The sequence below is a fragment of the Pan paniscus genome, chromosome 15, assembly GCF_029289425.2.
Source record: "Pan paniscus chromosome 15, NHGRI_mPanPan1-v2.0_pri, whole genome shotgun sequence".
NCBI lineage: Eukaryota > Metazoa > Chordata > Mammalia > Primates > Hominidae > Pan > Pan paniscus.
The window spans coordinates 61056642-61080069 of NC_073264.2; the positions used below are offsets into that span (position 1 = coordinate 61056642).

The window sequence follows — 23428 nt, forward strand, 5'->3', positions numbered from 1 at the left end:
AAACTGGACAATTTAAAAACAACAGAAATGTATTTCTCACAGGTCTAGAGGCTAGGAAGTCTGAGATCAAGGCATCAGCATCTGGTGTCTGCTTCCACGATGATGCCTTGAAGTCTGCCTCCTCTGGAGAGAAGGAACAGTGTGTACTCACATGGCCAAGTCAGAAGGGCAAAAAAGGGATGAACTTTCTCCATCAAGCCCTTTAAATGCACAGCTAATGGGCAGCTAATGCCATTTGGAAGGGGAGGAACCCTCATAACCAAATTACCTCTTAAAGGCCCACCTCTTAATACTATCATATTGGCAACACCTGAAGTTTGAAGGGGACACATTCAAACCATAGCATTCAGCATGGTAGGGCAATGTCCTCAATTTACAAAGCATGAGTACAAATACAGACTGTGTGCAATTTTCTGGTGCATTTCTCAAACTCCTTTGATTTGGTCCCTTATATACAATACACAGCTACCCCTTCCCAACCACTGCTTCTCTCAATTTGAAGATTTTTTAGAATTGTTTGGTGAAACTTCTTTCCCTGGTACCTTGAATTTTGGTCTGTAATATGGTTTGGCTGTGCCCCCACCCAAAATTTCATCTTGAATTGTAATAATCCCCATATTTCAAGGGCGAGACTAGGTGGACATAATTGAATCATGGGGGCAGTTTCCCCCATGTGTTCTTGTGATAGTGAATTCTCACAAGATCTGATGATTCTACAAGGGGCTTCCCCCTTCACTCAGCTCTCATTCTGTCTCTTGCTGCCATGTGAAGAAGGTTGGTTGGCTTCCCCTTCTGCTGTAATTATAAGTTTCCTGAGGCCTTCCCAGCCATGTGAAACTGTGAGTCAATTAAACCTCTTTCCTTTATAAATTACCCAGTCTCGGGCATGTGTTTATTAGCAATGTGAGAACAGACTCTGGTTTGTGTTAATGGGCTTTTTTCTCAATCTGATGTTGTCTGTGTCATATTTAAACACTTTTCTCAATATTTCTGGCAATCATTGCTCTTTTTGTAGCACTGCTATATTCTTTTCTTGTTTTCATATTTCTGTAGTCATTCTAGTGGGATTTGGGGAGGGAAGATAGGTAAATACATGGACTCAAATCATCATCTTTTTTCTTAACATTTTAATTTATGTATATACCAGCACATGTACATAATTTTGCATAAATGAATAAAAATGAGCATATAAATGCCTTTAAAATAAAAATTTAAGTAGAATTTCATTGAAGTATAGCATACATCCAGAAATCACACACATCATAGGTATCTAATTTTATTTTCAAATTGAACATAACCAGCACCTAGATCAAAAAATACATTGTTATGAACACTCTATAAGCCCCTCTTTTTGCCTCCTCTTAGTTGCTCTTCCCTGAAAGGTAACCAATATCCTAACTTCTAATACTACAGTTTGTTTTAAAATCTTACATGAATTGAGTCATACTCATTATGAGTATTACTCATTGTGTGTCTCTTCTTTTGTTCAACATTTGTTTACGTGAAACTCACTTATGTTGCAAATAACAGTAGTTGTTTCTTTCTCATTCCACTTTTAGGTAGAAACCCCAAAGAAATTTGTAGCTATGACCTGTATGACAAAATGTTCAGAGAAGCACTATTTAACCCCCAACTGGAAACAGTCAAAATGTGTACCCATAGTAGAAATAATAAATAAATGTCTATACATTCATACTAGGCAATTCTAAACATGCTTTTTTAAAAGTATCATTTTTTCTTTTCCATTTTTGCCTAGATCTCTCCCATCCAGCTTTACATTTGTATTCTGGCCACAAAGGCTTTCACCTGCCTCTAAGGAAACTCATATTAACAACTTAGTATATATCTTTCCATATTTTCTCCTGACAATAATTATACCTATACATGCATTTACATATATACACATGTATACACACATGCCTATGGGGGAGTTGTTATTGTAAAGAAAGGGATTATACTGTATACCATTTTCTAAATCTCGCTTTGTCAGTTCATTATATTAAAGGCAGGATTCTTATATTTTTTAGATAGTATGTATCTGGAATAATATACAGAAAATATTACAAATTATGAAAGTTGGATTAAGTTTCATCCAACTGAAGTATTAGTTGGTTCATATTCTCTAGAATGAAGGAGAAGTTGGAGTATTTATTTTAATAAACACTTATTACTATGCCAAAAATGTTGCTAAGCCCTAAGGATTCTTCTCTTTGCAGTCTAAGTATACTTAGAGAACTGTGTTCACGTTTAGACACCGCAGTGTAATACAAAGGACAACCAGAGCCTGTTCAAAGGAGAGAAACATGAGTATATAGTGAGAGAACTAACAACTTGAACTGGGAGTAAGATAAGAGTGTAGATGAGAGATGACCATTTTCTTCAAGTATTGAAGGCTCATCGTGTGGAAAAAAAGTTATACCCAGGAGGTATACTGACAACAAAAGGGAAGGAATTATGGAGAGAGAGATTTAAAATTAAAATAAAAAATAACCTCCTAACAGAAAACTCCCTCAGAGTTTATACAGATACTTGGTAATATACTATGTGAAGATTTCAAACTACAGTTGGGTGGTTCAACCTCAGTAGCTTTAAGGTCTATTTCAACTTGGAATGACAATGACTTTAATATTTATTTCATTTTTTCATTTTCCTTAACAGTTATAATATTATTATCACTGTTTTTAATGGAAGATGATTGAAAGTGAAAACCTAAACCAAGAAGAAATAATTAAAGAACTGGTGAGTCAAAGTCAAATTTCTTTTAAATAACATTTGCAGTAATATAAAATGGAAAGTTTTTATGCTCCTTTCTAGAGCTGGAAGGGTTACTTAGTCATTTCCTCTACCTAGTGACTTTTGGAAGCAGAGAATAATCATATATGTGATATAACTTTCTCTCTTGTGAGATTACAAAAATGGCATCAGTGCAGTTAACAATTTATAATTTCTAATGGTAAAAGTCATCTTTTAATTATTTAAAATAGGTAATGACCAAATTTCTTTCCTTTAAAACAGTGTTTGTGCAATGGCTTATCTTATGAGATGGTTGGACAAGAAGGATCAGATACATCAAAGTTGGAGATGTTTTTCTTAGGGTATCCTCGTATAGTTGGATTATCATTATTTCCTAATTTAACGAGTCTTACCATTGTTGCTCAAGATATAAAAGAAATTTCAGGGTTAGAGCCTTGTTTACAACTTAAAGAACTTTGGATTGCTGAGTGCTGCATAGAGGTAAGTGTAAACATAAAACCTCACATGGAGTATTTTATTCTGAATTATTTGGCTTTAGAAAAATAATTCATTGAAATATATGCATAAGGCATGGGTTAAGACAGATAAATGAACAAAGGCTAGAAATTGATTTGTACAAAGGAAAAAATAAAAATAAGGAATTAGAACATAAACATATTCTACTTTTTAGTAATCAAAGCAAATCAAATCAAAACAGCATGTTACTGTTACAAAACAGACACACAGACCAATGGAACAGAATAAAGAACCCAGAAATAAGGCCACACACCTACAACTATCTGATCTTCGACAAAGATGACAAAAACAAGCAATGGGGAAAGGACCATCTATTCAATATATGGTGCTGGGATAACTGGATAGCCATATACAGAAGATTGAAACTGTACCTCTTCCTTATACCATATACAAAATTAAACTCAAGATGAATTAAGGACTTAAATGTAAAACCCAATATAAAAACCCTGGAACACCACCTAGGCAATATCATTCTGGACATAAGAACAGGCAAAGATTTCATGACGAAGACACCAAAAGCAATTGCAACAAAAGCAAAAATGGACAAATGGGATCTAATTAAACTAAAGAGCTTCTGCAGAGCAAAAGAAACTATCAACAGGGTAAACAGACAATCTACAGAATGGGAGAAAATTTTTGCAAACTATGCTCTGACAAAGGTCTAATACCCAGCATCTATAAGGAACCTAAACAAATTTACAAGGAAAAAACAAACAACCCCATTAAAAAGTGGGCAAAGGACATGAACAGACACTTTGCAAAAGAAGACATACATGTGGCTAACAAGCATAAGAAAAAAAGTTTAAAATAACTGATCATTAGAGAAATGCAAATCAAAATCACAGTGAGATACTATCTCACACTAAGACAGAATGGCTATTATTAAAAAGTCAAAAAAAAATAACAGATGCTGGCAAAGTTGTGGAGAAAAAGGAATGTTTATACACTGTTGGTGGAAGTGTGAATTAGTTCAACATTGTGGAGAACAGTGTGATGATTCCTCAAAGACCTAAAAACAGAAATACCATTCAACCCAGCAATTCCATTACTGGGTATATACCCAAAGTAATATAAACCATTCTATCATAAACACACATGCACGTGTATGTTCATTACAGCAGTATTCACTAGCAAAGACATGGAATCAACCTAAATGCCCATCAGTAGTAGACTGGATAAAGAAACTGTGGTACATATACACCATGGAATACCATGCAGCCATAAAAAAGAACAAGATAATGTCCTTTGCAGGAACATGGATGGAGCTGGAGGCCATTGTCCTTAGCAAACTAACCCAGGAACAGAAAAGCAAATACCACCTGTTCTCATTTAGAAGTGGGAGCTAAATGATGATAACACATGGACACACAGAGGGGAACGACAGACTCTGGGGCCTACTGAAGGTGGAGGGTGGGAGAAGGATCAGGAAAAATAACTAATGGGTACTATGCTTAATACATGGGTGATAAAGTAATCTGTACAACAAACCCCCATGACAGAAATTTACCTAAATAACAAACCTGCACATGCACCCCTGAACTTAAAATAAAAGTTCAATAAATAAATAAATAAATTGATTTGTGCAAAGGAAAAACAGAAATAAGGGATTAAAACATAAACATATTCTACTTTTTAGTAATCAAATCATAACCAGTACTACGTAGTAATAAAATTGGTCCACTTAGACACTATTGGCTGTGTTGAAATTATGACATCTATTTTGAAAAGAAATATTGCAAAACATCAAGAGCCATCACAGAAATGCACAGGGCGTACGTTTTGTCTTAGAAGTCCCTACACTAAGATTTTATCCTAGAAAAGTTAACTCAATAGCAGAAAACAACCATATGCACGAAGCTACTTGTTGCAGCATTATTTATAACTAAAAATTTGAAACATAAATATGCCATACATCAGGTAATTTTTCAGAAAATTATTATAAACTTGAAATATTTCATAATTATTAAATATAATTTGAAGGATTATGAAAACATTTTAGTCTTAATTTAAAGAGTCCCACAAAATTGTGTGTGCATTAGGATTATAAAGTGCTTACATGGTTATAATCATAACCATATGATCATAATCATTTCTATATGATTATAATCATAACCATATAGAAATATGATATGTGATATATATGATTACAATTATAACCACATATAAATAGATATAGGGTTGATCAAAATTTAAAGAGAACATGCAAAATTGAAAATAGTTGTATTTAAGTGGAAAACATGGAATATATTTTTTTCTTTTAAAACAGTTCATTTTGCTGGATATTGATTTTGCAATAAAATATGATATTTAAAAGAAAATATACTTAGAAACCTACTTCATTGGAAGGATTAATAGCAAAACGTAAACTAACATTATTCAGTCTCCTTTTCTTTTACAGAAAATTGAAGGTCTTCAAGAATGTAGAAATTTGGAAAAACTATATTTATATTTTAATAACATTTCCAAAATAGAAAATTTAGACAAATTAATCAAATTGAAGGTTCTTTGGCTGAACCACAATACAATTAAAAATATTGAGGTAAGATAATAATTTCAATTATCTATATGTAAAGCCAGTTACTACTGTAGAGTTTAAACCACAATGTTCAAGATCATATTGTGGTTAAAGGCCAAACTATTCATGACTAGTACAATTATTGTTGTCAAAAAGAACTAACATGTATATAGCATTTTATAAGGTACAGAGGGCATTGTGTACATTACTTTCTTTACTCTTTACAAGGCTAAGAGGTAGGGCATTGTTATTCTTTCTTTGAAGGTTTAAAAATAAAAAGAGGTTTAGATAAGTTACATAACTTGCCTACGATTATAAATATACTCTGTGTGATGTATTCTTTTTCCTCCTACTCCTCCTTTTTTCCTCTCTACTCCGCTTCCTGTTCCCTCCTCCAATAATTCTGAGTTCCAGTATAGAGAACAAAGGTGGCTTCTTGGAGGCACTCATTTCCTTCTGTGCTTGTGGAGTACAAAGTACCCTGTGCTCAGAGCACCTGCAGAACTAACCAGATTAATCAGAGATGATTTGTAAATGTTAATTTTAATTATCTGTTCTAAATTATATGTTGTCTAAATTTTTAGGGTTTGCAAACTTTGAAGAATTTAAAAGATCTCAACCTTGCTGGAAATCTAATAAATAGCATTGGTATGTACTATTTCATTTGGAATCTGAGATAATGCTATAATCATTTTTTATCAATATAAAAAGCACATGCTTAGATTTTTTTTCTTTTAGGCTTTTTTCTGTGACATTTGCAAAGCATATTGAAACCTGTGAAAATATTACTCATTAATCAGTGGTTACTAATTATACAATGGTACCATTAGTCTATTTATATGCAAGAAACGATGGCTACATACAACTCAGAAGTATGACAGAATATGAACAGAAGGTAAAATAATTGAATTCTTTTCATCTATTTTTTAAAGGTCGATGTCTTGACTCCAATGAACAACTGGAAAGATTAAACCTTTCTGGTAACCAAATATGTTCTTTCAAGGTATGTTTAAGTGGAATAATTAATTTTTATTTATCATCCTGAATCATGAACCATTGTGTTGCAGAAACTGTACTAAAAAGTCCCCCATTAAGGAATAAGTTCATTATTTTGGACTGATGCTCCAGGAAATTTGAAAGTCATCTGACTACATTGGCCTTAATGATCTGACACTACTAAAACCAAACAAATAACTATTTACCTGGCTCTTAGGATACCATTTTCTCTTAGTTTTCTTCCAATCTTTCTGGCTACATCTCTTCAGTTTCTGTTCTTTCATCCTCTCCTAGCATCTAAGATATGGACTGCCCTTGGTCAGTACTGACATCTTTTCTCATTTCTGTCTGCATTCATTCTCTAAATAATCTCATCATGCCTTAAGACTTTAAATACCCTTTATCTACCCTTTAAACTAGTACCTTTACTTTCCTTAACAACTCTCCAGAACTGTACACATATCTTAATGCAAACTAATTTTTCCTCTACCAGACCTTCTCCTGCAGTCTTCCTCACCTCTCTAAATGGAGTCTCCATTCTTCCAGTAACTTAAGCCAAAATCCTTACAGTCATTTGTGACTCTTCTTATTCCTTCATACCCTCATCCAATCCATCAGCAAGTACAACTGGGTGCACCTTCAGAATATGTCCAGAGTCTGATCACTTCTTACCACCTGCATCACTACCAAGCTGATTCAAGACACTATCATCTCTAACCGGCATTAATGAAAAAAATCTTCCTAACAATTTTTCCTGTGTTTGTCCTTTCCCTACTATAGATCTGTTCTCCACACAGAAGCCTGATGGAACCTTTAAAAATCTGTCAGATAAAAATCACCCTTCTGCTTAAAACCCTCCGTCGCCTTCTCATCTATTTCAGAGTAGAAGACATTTCATATAATGGGGCCATAAGACTACCTAATCTAGCCACCCCACCACCCCTACCTATCTCTTTGACTACAGTTTCTACCACTCTCTCCCTTGTCCAGTTTCAGCCAAACTGGTCTGAATATACCTAGCACACAGTAATCTTACGGCCTTTGCACTTGCTGGAATTTTCTTTCCTCATATACCTGCATGGCTCATTTCATCGTTTATTTCAAGTCTTTTTCAAAATATTGTGTTCTAAGTGACACCTTTCCCTCCCAATTTAGGTGTAATAGGAAAACCGTCACAACCTCCCCAACCTGCAGCACTCCCTATCACAGTGCCACTGTTTCATTTTTCCTTTTGGCACATCCCTTACTAGAATACCAGCTCTCTGAGTACAGGAACTTTGCCTGTTCTCTTCATTGCTGTATCCACAATCCTTAACACAGTGTTGGACATGTAGTAAATCTCAATAAACATTTTTCAAGAACATGAATGAAAGAGAAACAACCAAATAAAGGGACTTAATGTTTATCACATATAATGTTGGTTAAAAGGTGGCATTTATAATTTTGACAGTGTAAGATTGAAGGTGCATATTCAAACACATCCTCTAGAAAATACTGAAGAAAGATAGGTAAATTTACTATAGAAATAATTTTGAGTTCATAAGTATTAAAGTAGGCATTCTTTTACTCAGGCAAAAATATAAAAATACCAAAAAGCTATAGAATGAGGCAGATTAAGTCCCTTAAAAAGAAATGTAAACAAAATTGTATTAGTCAAATTCAAGAGGAAATATTTGATAAGAACTTTGAAGTGTCAACAGAATTTGAACAAGCATTGGTGGGAGGATCTTCTGGGTAGCAGGGCGTGGGCATTCTAAGAAGGGGAAAACAATATGTACAAAGGCAGGTAAGTGAGAAATCAAGGGGTATATTTGAATAACACCAGCATTGTCATTTGACTGGAGTATAGAGTATATATAGCAATATTGGAAGTTAACACTAGAAAGGTCAATTGGGTCTCGAATATAGACTGTATTTTATAGACAACAGAGAGCTGTAAAATTTTTGAGCAAGAAAGTGATATGATCAGAAATGTTCTTTAGGGATAGTGATCTGGAGTTAGTGTTTATTGATTTGGAACAGCTAGAAGAAGAAAACCCAGTCAGGAGATTCCAGGAATAATCTAAATGAGAAATTATGAGACTATGAATTGGAGTGTTAACAGAAAAAAAAAGAAAAAAAGAAGAGGAGGAGGAGGAAAGATGAGGAAGAAATAGATGAAAGAGACATTATGGTTGTTGAATTTGCAGAATTTCACAGCTAGTAGAATGTGAAGAACTAGAGAGTCCAAAATGAATCTGTGATTACAGTTCTTAGAGCTCAAAAAATACACAAATCAGAAAAAAAAATAGCTAGTTTGGTGGGGGTGAGGGGAAGATAATGTATCTGGTTCTGGATATGTTGAGTTTAGAATACCAGTGGGGCCATCCAGGTGAAGATCTGTACACACAACACTGAGAAATGGGTAAAGAGCAGTCATACCTTACAATCTTGGCATAACAAGCAAGAGTGTGAAGCGATGCTTAGGGCCATGGCAAATTGTCTCTACCAACATTGAGACCATCAGATAAGGGATCAGATTAAACATGTGGAAAAGAAGCCATGATAGAAACCAGAGACACTGAGAGGATGGTAACAGTTGTGACAGGGACAGGCAGTAAGATAGATAACAAGATTGTGTGTGTGCACGCATGCACGTGCACACATGTGTATCTTTCCCCTTCTAGTTCTGCCAGCTTAAGATACTACACTAAATCTTTAAATCATACTTACTATATGGAAATTCTAATTATCAGGCTGGTAAACACATCATAAAATTAAAACAAACCAACAAAAAACCTTTGAAATAATTCTTACTTTTAAAAGAGCTCTTTTAAATCAATTAGAAACAAATAATCTAAAATACCCAGTAGAATAAAGGATAAGTGAGCAGATAATTCATAGAATTGAACTCCACATGACTAGTAGATTCATAAAATAATTTTCAATCCTACTAAGAATGAACAAAATGAAAAATAAAACATGATATAAGGCCGGGCATGGTGGCTCACGCCTATAATCCTGTCACTTTGGGAGGCCAAGGCGGGTGGATCACTTGAGATCAGGAGTTTGAGACCAGCCTGGCCAACATGGTGAAACCTTGTTTCTACTAAAAAAAAAAAAAAAAATAGCCAGGCATGGTGGTGGGCGCCTGTAATCCCAGCCTACTCAGGAGGCTGAAGCAGGAGAATCGCTTGAACCTGAGAGGTGGAGGTTGCAGTGAGCTGAGATTGCACCACTGCACTACAGCCTGGGTAACAGAGTGAGACTAGGTCTCAAAAAAAAAAAAAGATATAATTGTAATTGATAATAAATTGATAATATTTTATATAGTCAACATTTTATAAACATGTTACTCTGTGCTAGAAAGATTAGGATAAGATGGGCATTTATATGACATTGGTAATCATTAAAATGATAGAACTTTTCTAGAAAGCATTTAGATAATGTGTACCAAGTCCTTTAAAAAGGCTTCTATCCTTTGACCTATCAATTCCTCTTTTAGTAATCTATTCCAAGAAAATAATGTGAAATGTGCATAAAGCTTTATACTTAAAATAGGCTAAAATTGCAAAAGAGATCAGAGAGAGCTATGAACATTAAATTCAGAGTGCTGTGGGAACATATAAAAGGGAGACCTAGCCTTGTTTGGGATGTCAGGACAAGACATCCTTGAGGAGCTAATGTTGCAGCTAATGATATCAGACGTGAGTAGGAGTTGCCCAGGCAAAGACCCTTCCAGGCAAAAGTTAGAGCATGTGTGGAGGCTCAAGGTGGTTGAAAGGGGTATGGCAGATTCTAGGAACTAGAAATACTGTGTGACTTGATCACAGCAAGGGAAGCAATTATGACATAAGGCTGAAGAAGATTAGTTCAAGATTCTGGGAAAATAAGGCATTGCCCTGCCAAGAAACTATATGGAAGTTTATCTTACTCTGGCTAGCCATGGCACCCTTATGGTGGTTATAAGCCATGGCTGCATAGACAGAAAGACCTCTCAGGTCTTGCTCTGCCTCATACTAGAGGCAGCATAATACGGTGGAACATGAAGTTTTGGTGAAATAACAATGTAAAGTACCTAAATAGTGACCAGCACATAGTAAGGACTCAACAGATCCATTGTTTTTATTATTTTATTACCATTACTTTAATTACATTGAACTGCTGTATTTCAGTATCTTCATTTTAAAAATGATGATAGCAGGATTATTATAAAAATTCATTGTGTGGCATAATATTTAAAAAGGCTTTTTATGGCATTATGACTATCATAAAAACATTGAACGTGATTCACAGGAAGTTTTACTATCTTCATATTAAAAATATTCCTGGAACACTATTATCTTAGATTTTTATCTCTAACCTTTCCTCCTACCCTAAGTAGATAACTATCTTATCATGGTGGTGATTGAATCAATTCTGTGCCCACCTTCCAACCATACCAGGCACCAGAGCACTAATTTTCAGTGAGATTTTGTGCCTTTGTAAACTCCAGTGTCACCTGAATTTGGAATGTAGTTGGGGGATTTCTGTGTAGGACTTCAGAGTTTATACCCACCATCTGCTAGCTCAGACTAACGGTCAAAGGAAACATAGCAACCCAGTAATCAAGTGGTTTACCTTCTTGCCCCTGCAGAATTTGACCAAATAATTCTCTGCACAGCTCTGTCCATAAATCTTCCTTTTAGAGCAACTCTGCTTAGTCCTCCTCCCCGCATAGGCTCAGCCCAAGCCTCAGGTCAGACCAGTGAGCCACAATCTCACTTGTCCAGAGAGAGTTTGGAAATACATTAATTGCCTCAACCTGTATTACTCTTGCTTCCAGCAACCTGACTTCACTATTCTCTTTTCCATTCCATTTTTACTATAGCTTTAGACCTAATGCTTCCTAGTTCTTCCTTTGGATTTCCCTTAACTCTGATTCTGATTTTTCTAGCTAGCATTGCATCCTTTCAAGTTTGACCCCACCACAGTACCCTCTTACCTCAGGCACCATCCTGGTAATGAGAAAGGTATGAGGATATCCTCGAAGTTGGTTGAAAGTAATAATTAATTTACTTTACATATTTATTTAGTGCCTGCTGTGTTCTAAGTGCTGAGTGTTGAGAATACAATGTTAAACAAGACACAAACCTTGTTCTTCACAAGTTTATCACAGGGTTAGCAAATGTTTTCTGTAAAAAAAAAAAAAAAAAGCCAAATAGAAAATATTTCAGGCTTTGTGGGCCACATGTAGCCTCTACTGCATATTCTTCTTTGTTTTTTTTGAATACTTAAAAAATGTAAATAACATTCTTTGTTTGTAGACTGGAGACCAAAGCCCATATAGACCCTTGGCTTATAGACACAAGCATTTGGCAATAGGGTATAATAAAATCCATACCAAAACTAAGCTCAGTGGCTAAAAGAGCTCATAGGAGGAACATCTATCCTAACGCTGGGGTATGAAACAAGGCTCCCAGGGAATATGACACTGGGTTGGGCTCTGACAGATTAAAAGGTGAAATTGGGGTGAAGTTCAGGCCACTCAAAAGGAGCAGCATGAGTAAAGGTCTAAGGACAAGATAGGGCTTGGCACATTCCAAAACTTCAATTGGTTCAATATGGCTAAATCATAAAATATTAGGGTTTAAACAGGAAGAGGCAAGACTGAAGAGTTAATCAAGAGCCAGATGACAAATAAAGGAAAGTATAAACAATGACTTAAACATCAGGAAAAAATATGTTAAGGAGAAACATTGGACTGAGAGTGCATATCAATCCCTCCTCATCCATAGGTCGTGAGAAAACTGAGGCCCTCAAAAGAAAGTTAGGCTTTAGTTGACCATAATAGGTAAAACAGGTGTTTATGGAAAAAACAAAACAAACAAAAAAAACAAAAATCAGGAATTCCATGGTGACTGTAATGAACAGGGGATCCCATAGCCTTTAATGAGTAGAGCAGATCTGGAGGCAGCGAGGATGAAGAGGAGTGTTTCTAGGTGATAAGTACAGGAAATAGGGGTGAAGAAAGCAGAGACCTACAGGTATCCTGGGGGCAATTAGCAAGAGGGGCTGTGTAGGGGAAGCAACGTATTAATGAATAAATGTGCTCACATCACTGGCTTCAAGGTTCCAGCTGGAATACATGATTTAGTAAATATTTAAAAGGCATAGTGGTGTAGCATGTTGTTTAATTATTGTTGATATTTTCTTCAGGAATTTAGCTTGTTTTTCAATAGAGAGAAACATTTTAGGCATCTAAATCACTTTAATGTATTTAAGCGCATAATTAGAATGCATTAGACTATGGCTGATCTTAGGTGTTCAAATACTGCCTTTAGAAATGACAGTCACAATTAACTGAACATTATCTTTGCTGGCATTTTAGGAACTCACGAACTTAACCAGGCTGCCTTGCTTAAAGGATTTATGTCTGAATGACCCTCAATATAAAACCAATCCAGTTTGTCTTCTGTGTAATTATTCCACACATGTATTATATCATTTGCCTTGCCTTCAAAGATTTGACACATTGGATGTGTCAGCAAAGCAAATCAAGGAACTGGCAGATGTAAGTACATCCCTAATCAGGCATCTGTGATTTCAGTTTTATTAGTTAACGGCTTCTTTCTGGCCATGTCCACATACGGTAGGTAGGATTATCAGTTCAGTTCTTGTTGCCAAGTCTGCTTTTGCCCTAGTGAACTGGATATTACACTTAAAAGTATATAAATAATAATATTAATACTAGAATCTTAATTTTGATGACAGTACTGGAAGGTGAAATAATAGAATAATAATGTTTCTAATCTATACAAAACAAGGAAATTGAAAAAAATCAGTGTTAAAAATAATTAGACTAGTGCCATATATATACATATATATACATATATATACATATATACATATATACACACATATATGCGTGTATATATATATGCGTGTATATATATATACATATATACATATATACGTATATACATATATACATATATACACATATATACATATATACACACATATATACATATATACACACATATATACATACATATATATATAAATTAAAGCTTAAATAACAGAAATGTAACAACCACTTCTCCTTTGGAATATTACATATCAAAATTAGAAAATATCTATGGTTTATGGTAGTCTACCAAGGATTAGGTAGATTTTAATCTAATTAAAGATGGTTTGTGATTCTCTGAAAGTTTAAGTAGCTGAGGACATCAGGGGAAGAGAAGTAACAGATGAAGACAGGAGTGGTAGAGGCCAGATTATGTGAGACTGTAGACTGTTGTAAGGACTTTGGTCTTTACTTTGAGGAAGATGGGGTCCACTGGAAAATTCTGATCAGAGGAGGCGGGACTAAGATGACTTATGTTTTAAAAGGATCCTTTTGAATAATGGATTAAGAATAGAGAGTTAGAGGGGGAAAGTTGAAAGCAGAGAGACCAGTTAGGAGATTATTCCAGTAACTTAGACGAGCAATGTGGATGGTTCGATGCATGTTCATAGAGAAAGTGGTAAGAAGTCAGATTCTGGTAGCAGTTACAAGATGGAACCTATATGGGTTTACTGATGGATTGAATATTAAGTACAGAGGAAAGAAGTAGAGAATAATTCCAAGATATTGGCAGGAGCAATTCAAAGAGTAAGTTGCTATTTGACGACATGAGGAAGAGTATGGGAGGTGTAGGTTTAGGAGGAAGAATCATGATAACTTTAGGCATGTAAAGTTTGAACAATTTTTTGAATATCCTAGGGGACATGCTCAGTAAGTAGTTGGATATATGAGTCTACTATGTAGGAGAGTTTCCTAGATTGGGGGTATAAATTAAAATATGATAATTGAAAGCAGAAAGTTGGTACTTAAAGCTGTGGACTGGATGAGTCACCGAGGGAATGGTATAGAAGAGAAAGTGTGTCACTTGGGTGTTAAATGTTGGGTAGAAGAGAAGGAGCCTGCAGAGGAGACTGAAAAGGAGAACTAAGAGAGGCAGGTTCATTCTGACTGAGATTCTCATACATTTGGTTCAGTCTTGTAAACGTCAGGAGTAGCATAAAGAACAAAAAAAGGAATTGTTAGACAGTTTCTGACATCTTAAATTAAGTCATTATATTTCATTTTCTTATCATAAAATATTTATCCTCCCTTTACCTTTTAAGGCACAAATAGGATATATACTATAGTCCAACTTTTGATTCAGACCAAAATGATTTTCAAATTCAAAGTATTTTTAATTTATGGATTGATATAGATTTATAAAATGCTTTCTTCCCTACTATGCATGAGACAAATTGTGGCAGTTCTTTGTGATAAACTCTTGAACAGAGTGCTATTGATTCTTCAGATTTTCACCTATGACTGTGAACTAGTTTGTGTAAACTACAAGTGGCAGGTAAAGTCAGAACCTACCAGGAGGACCACCAAAGAGTTAGTGCAAGACAGAGGGAAGAACATATGGATTCAAATCAGAAGACTTGGATTCAAGCCCCCAACTGAATGTGCCACTACTGAAGAGCTCAGTTTTCTGAACTGAAACGAAGATGATGAAAATAGTATCTGCTTTTCAGTACAGGGTTGTTTTGGGGAGCCAGTGAGTTAATGTACATAAAAGCCCATTTTAATTGTTAAGTAGTATAAAAATAAGTGCTATGAAACTATAGTTGAATATAATTCTGTTTATGACTTTGAATTCTTTTTTGGCCACCTAAGATGCAAAGGGATCAAATTTTGTCTTAGTACAAACATGCAACTGAATTTAGCATTATAATTAGTCTAATTTCTTTTTCTTAAAAGTTTGTTTTAACAGGTGTGGAATTCTACCAAAGTCTTTGAACGTGACTTTGACATTAGTTTTTTAAAGTCCAAATACAAAAAGCAAGTTGCATGTGGTCAGCCTACAAAGTTGATTTGCTATATAGTTACAGTTTATAAAATAGTCTTCCCTCTTTCCCCAAAATCTTACTATATACTCTCAAACAAGGACAAAAAAAAACCCTTATTGATAACTCTTATTTATTTTTATGACATAAGTGATTTTGAAAAAGTTTAGAAATAGTAAAATATCATAATTTTTGTTTCTATATGAAGATACAGGTACATTCTTAATAAATTAGAAAAAGTTGAAACTATGGTAAGATATAGTAGACACTAAAATCATTTGTTTTTTGTGGAAGATGGGGCAACTGAGAAGATGGGAAACATAAGTGGGAAGTACACTTTTCATTGTATAAATCAAATTTTTTGGTTTTTGAAATGTGAATATATTGCTTATTCAAAAAAATTAAAATAAAACTAGTATGTTTTAATCTTTTTTTTATCCCACCTAGGGGGATTCCAAGTTAAATTTAAATTTTAGATAACCTATTAATAGATATTTAATAATAAAATATCTATTAAATTTTAGATAATAAAGATGTTTTGGGATAATTAAATAAGTATAAGTAAGTTTAGTAAGTATTATGTATATTAAAACATTATTTGTTGTTTATCTGAAATTCAAATTTAATTTGGCATCCTGTATTTTATCTGACCAAATTAACTCCATCCCAAGTTCTCTTGTTGTGTTATTTTTTCCCTTTTATTTACAGTTGATGCACAATAATTCTATGTATTCTATGGGATACCCAATGGTGTTCCAATACACATTTACAATGTATAGTGATCAAATAAGGGTAATTACCATATTCATCTCCTCAAACATTTATTCTTTCTGTCATGAACATCCAAAATCCCTTCTTCCAGATTTTTGAAAATATACACATTATAGTTAACCATATTCACCCTGCAGTGCTACAGAACACCAGAATTTATTCTTCCTATCTAGCTGTAATTTTGTACCCTTAACCAACCTTTCTCCCCATTCTTTCCTCCCCACTACCTTGCCTACAGCCTCCAATAGCTACAATTCTACTCTCTACTTCCATGAGCTCAAAAAATGTTTTTAGTTCTCATACGTGAGTGATAACATGCAGTCTTTATTTTTCTGTGCTTGACTTATTTCGCTTAACATAATGTCCTCCAGGCTCAACCATGTTGCCACAAATGACAGGATTTAATTCTTTTTTATGGTTAAACAGTATTCCATCATGTGTATACACATATGTGTGTGTGTAATGTGATATATATATATTACATTTTCTTTATCCATTCACCTGTTGATGGCATTTAGGTTAATTCTAAATCTTAGCTATTGTGAATAGTGCTGCAGTAAACGTGGGGGTCCAGGTATCCCTTTGATACACTGATTTCCTTTGTTTTGGATAAATACCCAGGAGTGAGATTGCTGAATCCTATGGAAGTTCTACTTTTAATTTTTTGAGAAAACGCCATCCTGTTTTTCATAGTGGCTGTACTAATTTACATTTCTACTACCAGCATATGAGAGTTCCGTTTTCTGGGCCCAGGTGGGTGGATCACTTGAGGTCAGCAGTTTGTAACCAGCCTGGCCAACATGGTGAAACCCCATCTCTACTAAAAATACAATAAAAATTAGCCAGGCGTGGTGGCAGGTGCCTGTAATACCAGCTACTCAGGAGGCTGAGGCAGGAGAATCACTTGAACCCAGAAGGCAGAAGTTGCAGTGAGCCGATATCACACCACTGCACTTCAGCCTGGGTGACAGAGTGAGACTCCGTCTCAAAAAAAAGAGTTCTCTTTGCTCTGCATCCTCGCCAGCATCTCTTTCTCTTTTTTTTTTCTGTCTTTTTGATAATAGCCATTCTAACTAGGTGAGATTATATTGTGATTTTTATTTGCATTTCCATGATGGTTAGTTAGTGATGTTGAGCATTTTTTCATATACCTATTGGCCATTTGTATGGTATCATTTGAGAAATGTCTATGCAGTTCCTTTGCCCACCTTTTGGTTGGATTATTTGTGTGTGTGTGTTTCATTTGTGTGTGCGTATGTGTTGGTGTTTTTGTATTTTGTTTTTTTGCTGTTGAGTTGTTTGAGTTCGTTGTATATTCTGGATATGAGACCCTTATTGGATGAGTAGTTTGCAAATATTTTCTCCCTTCCATAGGTTGTCTCTTCACTCTGTTGATTGTTTCCTTTTGCTGTGCAGAAGCTTTTCAGTTTAATATAGTCCCATTTGTCTATTTATGTTTTTGTTGCCCATGCTTTTGAAGTATTAGTCATAAAATATTTGCCTAGATCAACGTCCTGAAGCATTTTCTCTCTTTTCTTCTAGTAGTTTTATGGTTTCAAGTTTTACATTTAAGTCCATTTTTTGAGTTGATTTTTGTATATGTTGAGAGACAGGGGTCTAGTTTCATTCTTCTGTATGTGGATATCCTGTTGTTTTAGTTTTCAAAATTTATTAGAATTATTTTTAGCTGTCACTGACCCACAGAATTTTGTATTGGATTTCCTATTGTCTCCAAATAGGCAAAAAAAAAAAAAAAAAAAAAAATCAAGAAACACCATTTCCCATTTCTTAAGTTACGGTTTTTTCTTTTAACTCAGTTGCACTTCAGAAATTAAGCTTTTCTTTATCAGATATACTTAATCAGTTTATCATGATCCTAAAACAAATTTTTTTCTTAACTGTTCTTTGTTATAATTGTTTTATTTCTGGCAGGGGAATTTGGTGATTTCAGTTGCAGTACTTCATAATATGCATGGGGAAAGAGGATTATTTTGGCCTCTCATCATACTATGTATTTGTTCCTATTCTGTCTTTTATGCCAGATAATTATATTAGGATCTTGATTATCCACTCCATACTAAGTAAATTTCATAAGAAAAGACTGCATCTGTAGAAAATATATGTCTAAGAGTGTAAAAGCCTTCCAACTTATTCGCTTTCATTATTTCAGGTAAACAAAACCATGTCAGATTTTTTATAATGCCTCAAATTTGTTTATGGTCTCCTCCGATAGTTCTTTTTAACTAACATAACTCTCAAACACCATTTAGCTGGTGCATTTCTTAATTATGGAATTAATCAATTTATCATGATAAATTTATTAATAACTGAATGATGCATTGTTATTAAGGAACGCAAGATAAATGGATTTGATAGACATTTAGTAATTTGCTCAGCCTAACAAACATTCTTTTATACATTTGAAAAAAAATTATATTCCTTAGCCATGCTTTTAAAAAACGAATTGAGTAATGTTATATTTGCTTTTAATTCTTATTAATTTCTTTTATTCCCTGAGTTAATCAAATAGGAATAATGAGTTATATGTTTGCTCTAATTGTACTACCTCATTACCTACACTAGTTTATACGTTCAATTTTATCTGTAGTCTCTTTTTGTTGTTATCCTGGAAATAAATGTGAATACGCCTCACACTTTATGCCTCACAAAGGAAATCTTTGGAATTTTATATTTTGTATTAAGTTTAAATATACAACTCTGTGTAGCCATTGTCACTCCAGCTATCATCATTATTAGTAACTAAGCATGCAAATCATCTAAATTGTTATATAGATCATACTGTATTTATATAATACCACTAACAATTGCCTATAATTTGTTTTAGCTAATTTTTTGTTGTTTTCTTTCTTACTTTTAGACCACAGCAATGAAAAAAATAATGTATTATAATATGCGTATAAAAACTCTTCAGAGGCATCTTAAAGAAGACCTTGAAAAACTGAATGATCGAAAATGCAAATTACAAAAGTTGCCAGAAGAACGAGTAAAATTATTCAGCTTTGTGAAGAAAACTGTAAGATTTAATAATGTAAAATTCCAGTGGCCATACCTTAAGAAAACCGTTAGATAAGATAGCAAGCAATATCTTTTAAATTATGTATATGCACACATATATAATACACACACACACACACACACACACACACATATGTAATTACTACTGAATTTCAAGTTAAGCTTGCCCCCAAAAAAGTTTTGATTCCAGGTACTTAACTAAGCTACATTCTGTGCTTAGAAATCTGCAATTCAAAAAAGGTATAGGCTTATTAAATTATGAATTTTGTTAAAAAAACTGAGTATTTCAATATGATTTAGAGTGTTACAAAAATTATTAGACTTATTCAGCTGTGTTTTTATTAGATGCCAGTAGGCTGTGCTCAAAATTCATTTTCTTGTTTAAAGTGCTAAAAAAAAAAAAAAACCCCTTTCCTAATAACATTAAGGTATACAACAAAGTGGGAACTTTAAATCAAGCTATATGTTAGTAGTATATATGCATTTTTATTTAGAATAAATTGGATTTCTTTTACTAAAAGTAGACCCTGAAAAAGTAAGCATTATTTAACTCAAAACGGAATCTTGTATATATAGTAATTCCTGTATTTTTTTCAGTATGAGGAAATAATGGATTATTCAACAAATGGTGTTACAAAAATAGTCAAACTATTTGGGAGCTGGAGAGTTGGCTCCTTCATTTGCACTTTACCAAATGTAAATACCAGTAGGAAAAAAAAAGAATTAAATGTAAAAATGAAAATATGAAAAATTGAAGAATAAATATATAGATGGATATATTTATCTGATCTCAGCCTGCTAAATGAAAGAAATACTAGGAATCACAAGGAATAAAATGTAGATTTGATTTTTTAAAAACCAGTGAAATGCTTTTGTATTTAAAATAATAAATGTAAACAACAAATGAAAATCTGAAAAAATGTCTTCAACAAACATGATGGACAAAGAGTCAATATCCTTAGTATAAAAAGGTGCTCATATGTAAAATAAAATAAAAGGTAAATGTCTAAATAGAAAAATTGAGCAAAGTACATAAACTAGAATTTTACAAGAGTAGAAATAAAAATGACTAATAAGCATTTGAACGAACTCAATTTGATGATTAATTTCCAAATGTTAATTAAGATAACAAGAAACTGTTTCACCTATAAACTGTCAAAGTATGACACATGACAGTACTCAGGCTGGTGAAGATGGATGTGACACACTAGATACCACTTATGGAAGTGTAACTTTGGTCATATGTATAACAGCCTAAAAATGCTGAGTTTTTGACCCAGTAAATCTACTTCTAGCACTCTATTGTAAATATGTATATAAAAGGATATATATAAATATTTATATATATCATTGCACTATTAATAATTTAAAAATTGGAAACTATCTAAATGTTTAATAAGAGAAGAGTTATATACTCAAGACAGAATAGTGTGTAGCTATTAATATTAAAAACCGAGGTTTTGAAATATATTTAATGCTTTTTTAAAGTGAGCAGTTCTTATTATAATTAGAAAAATATTCTTAAAGTAAAACATTAATAAAATTTAATTAAAATTAAAATTAATAATAAAAAAGATTATTTCCATAAAAATCACAAGAGATCAATATATGGATATCATTTTATATCCGCTATTTTCATGTGCAAATGCATGTATTAAGTAAAATCTGCAAATGAGAAAAATAATGGCTATAGATATATACAAATATATATATTTTAATGAATATGCTTAATCTATTTTCTAACAGCTGGATATATCTATTATAGAGGAGTACAGATAACTAGTAAATTTCCACTTATATATATTTTCCCTTATAGAGTACAATTTATCTGTTGTTGTTGTTGTTGTTGTTGCTTTTATTTTCCTTTAAATTCTGGGATACATGTGCAAACATGCAGGTTTGTTACATAGGTATACATTTGACATGATGGTTTGCTGCACCTATCAACCTGTCATCTAGGTTTTAAGCCCCGCATGCGTTAGGTATTTGTCCTAATGCTCTCCCTCCCCTTGCCCCCCACCTCACAACAGGACCTGGTGTGTGATGTTCCCCTCCCTGTGTCCAAGTGTTTTCATTGTTCAACTCCCACTTGTGAGTGAGAAAATGTGGTGTTTGGTTTTCTGTTCCTGTGTTAGTTTGCTGAGAATGATGGCTTCCAGCTTCATCCATGTCCCTGCAAAGGACATGAGCTCATTCTCTTTCATGGCTGCATAATACTCCATGGTGTATATGTGCCACATTTTCTTTATCCAGTCTATCACTGATGGGCATTTGTGTTGGTTCCAAGCCTTTGCTATTGTAAATAGTGCTGCAATAAACATACATGTGCATGTGTCTTTATAGGAGAATGATTTCTAATCCTTTGGGTGTATACCCAGTAATGGGATTGCTGGGTCAAATGGTATTTCTGGTTCTAGATGTTTGAGGAAATGTCACACTGTCTTCCACAATGGTTGAACTAATTTACACTCCTACCAACAGTGTAAAAGTGTTCTTATTTCTCCACATCCTCTCCAGCATCTGTTGTTTCCTGACTTTTTAATAATCACCACTCTAACAGGCATGAGATGGTATCTCATTGTGGTTTTGATTTGCATTTCTCTAATGACCAGTGATGATGAGCTTTTTTTCATATGTTTGTTGGCAGCATAAATGTCTTCTTTTGAGAAGTGTCTGTTCGTATCCTTCTTGTAAATTTGTTTGCAAATTTGTAAATTTTTTCTTGTAAATTTGTTTAAATTCCTTTAAGATTCTAGGTATTAGACCTCTGTCAGATGGGTATCTTGCAAAAATTTTCTCCCATTCTGTAGGTGGCCTGTTCAATCTGATGATAGTTCCTTTTGCTGTGCAGAAGCTCTTTAGTTTTATTAGATCCCATTTGTCAATTTTGACTTTTGTTGATGTTGCTTTTGGTGTTTTAGTCATGAAGTCTTTGCCCATGCTTATGTCCTGCATGGTATTGCCTAGGTTTTCTTCTAGGGTTTTTATGGTTTTGGGTTTTACATTTAAGTCTTTGATTCATCTTGAGTTACATTTTGTATAAGGCTTAAGGAAGGGGTCCAGTTTCTGTTTTCTGCATATGGCTAGGCAGTTTTCTCAGCACCATTTATTAAATAGGGAATCCCTTCCCCATTGCTTGTTTTTGTCAGGTTAGTCAAAGATCAGATGATTGAAGATATGTGGTGCTATTTCTGAGGTCTCTCTTCTGTTCCATTGGTCTATATATCCGTTTTGGTACCAGTACCATGCTGTTCTGGTTACTGTAGCCTTGTAGTATAGTTTGAAGTCAGGTAGCATGATGCCTTCAGCTTTATTCTTCTTCTTTAGAATTGTTTTGGCTATACAGGCTCCTTTTTGGTTCCATATGAAATTTAAAGTAGTTTGTTTCTAATTCTGTGAAGAAAGCCAATGGTAGCTTGATGGGAATAGCATTGAATCTATAAATTTCTTTCGGGAGTATGACCATTTTCACGATATTGATTCTTCCTATCCATGAGCATGGAATGTTTTTCCATTTTTTTGTGTCCTCTCTTATTTCCTTGAGCAGTGGTTTGTAGTTCTTCTTGAAGAGGTCCTTCATGTCTCTTATAAGTTGTATTCCTAGGTATTTTATTCTCTTTCTAGCAATTGTGAATGGGAGTTCACTCATGATTTGGCTCTCTGCTTATCTATTATTGGTGTATAGGAATGCTTGTGATTTTTGTACATTGATTTTATATCCTGAGACTTTGCTGAAGTTGCTTATCAGCTTAAGGAGTTTTGGGCTGAGAGTATGGGATTTTCTAAATATACAATCATGTCATCTGCAAACAGAGACAATTTGACTTCCTGTCTTCCTATTTGAATACACTTTATTTCTTTCTCTTGCCTGATTTCCCTGAACAGAACTTCCAATACTATGTTGAATAGGAGTGGTGAGAGGGGGCATCCTTGTCTTCTACAACACTTCCAGCTTTTGCCCATTCAGTATGATATTGGCTATGGGTTTGT

At 34.0% G+C, this 23428-nt stretch overlaps 1 protein-coding gene across 4 annotated transcripts in view; it reads left to right on the top strand.

Moving 5' to 3' along the window:
* Positions 1-23428, top strand: part of LRRC9 (leucine rich repeat containing 9) — a 151214-nt gene that overhangs the window by 5531 nt on the left and 122255 nt on the right. For 3 of the 4 annotated variants that reach the window (XM_055097651.2, XM_055097652.1, XM_034937640.4), the window contains exons 2-8: positions 2659-2739; positions 3016-3234; positions 5669-5809; positions 6370-6433; positions 6718-6788; positions 13131-13313; positions 19281-19436. In XM_055097651.2, the coding sequence (XP_054953626.1) occupies positions 2692-2739; positions 3016-3234; positions 5669-5809; positions 6370-6433; positions 6718-6788; positions 13131-13313; positions 19281-19436 (882 nt within the window). In that variant the 5' untranslated portion in view covers positions 2659-2691. The remainder of the gene's footprint in view (positions 1-2658; positions 2740-3015; positions 3235-5668; positions 5810-6369; positions 6434-6717; positions 6789-13130; positions 13314-19280; positions 19437-23428) is intronic. The other variant, XM_055097653.1, reaches the window with a different exon arrangement.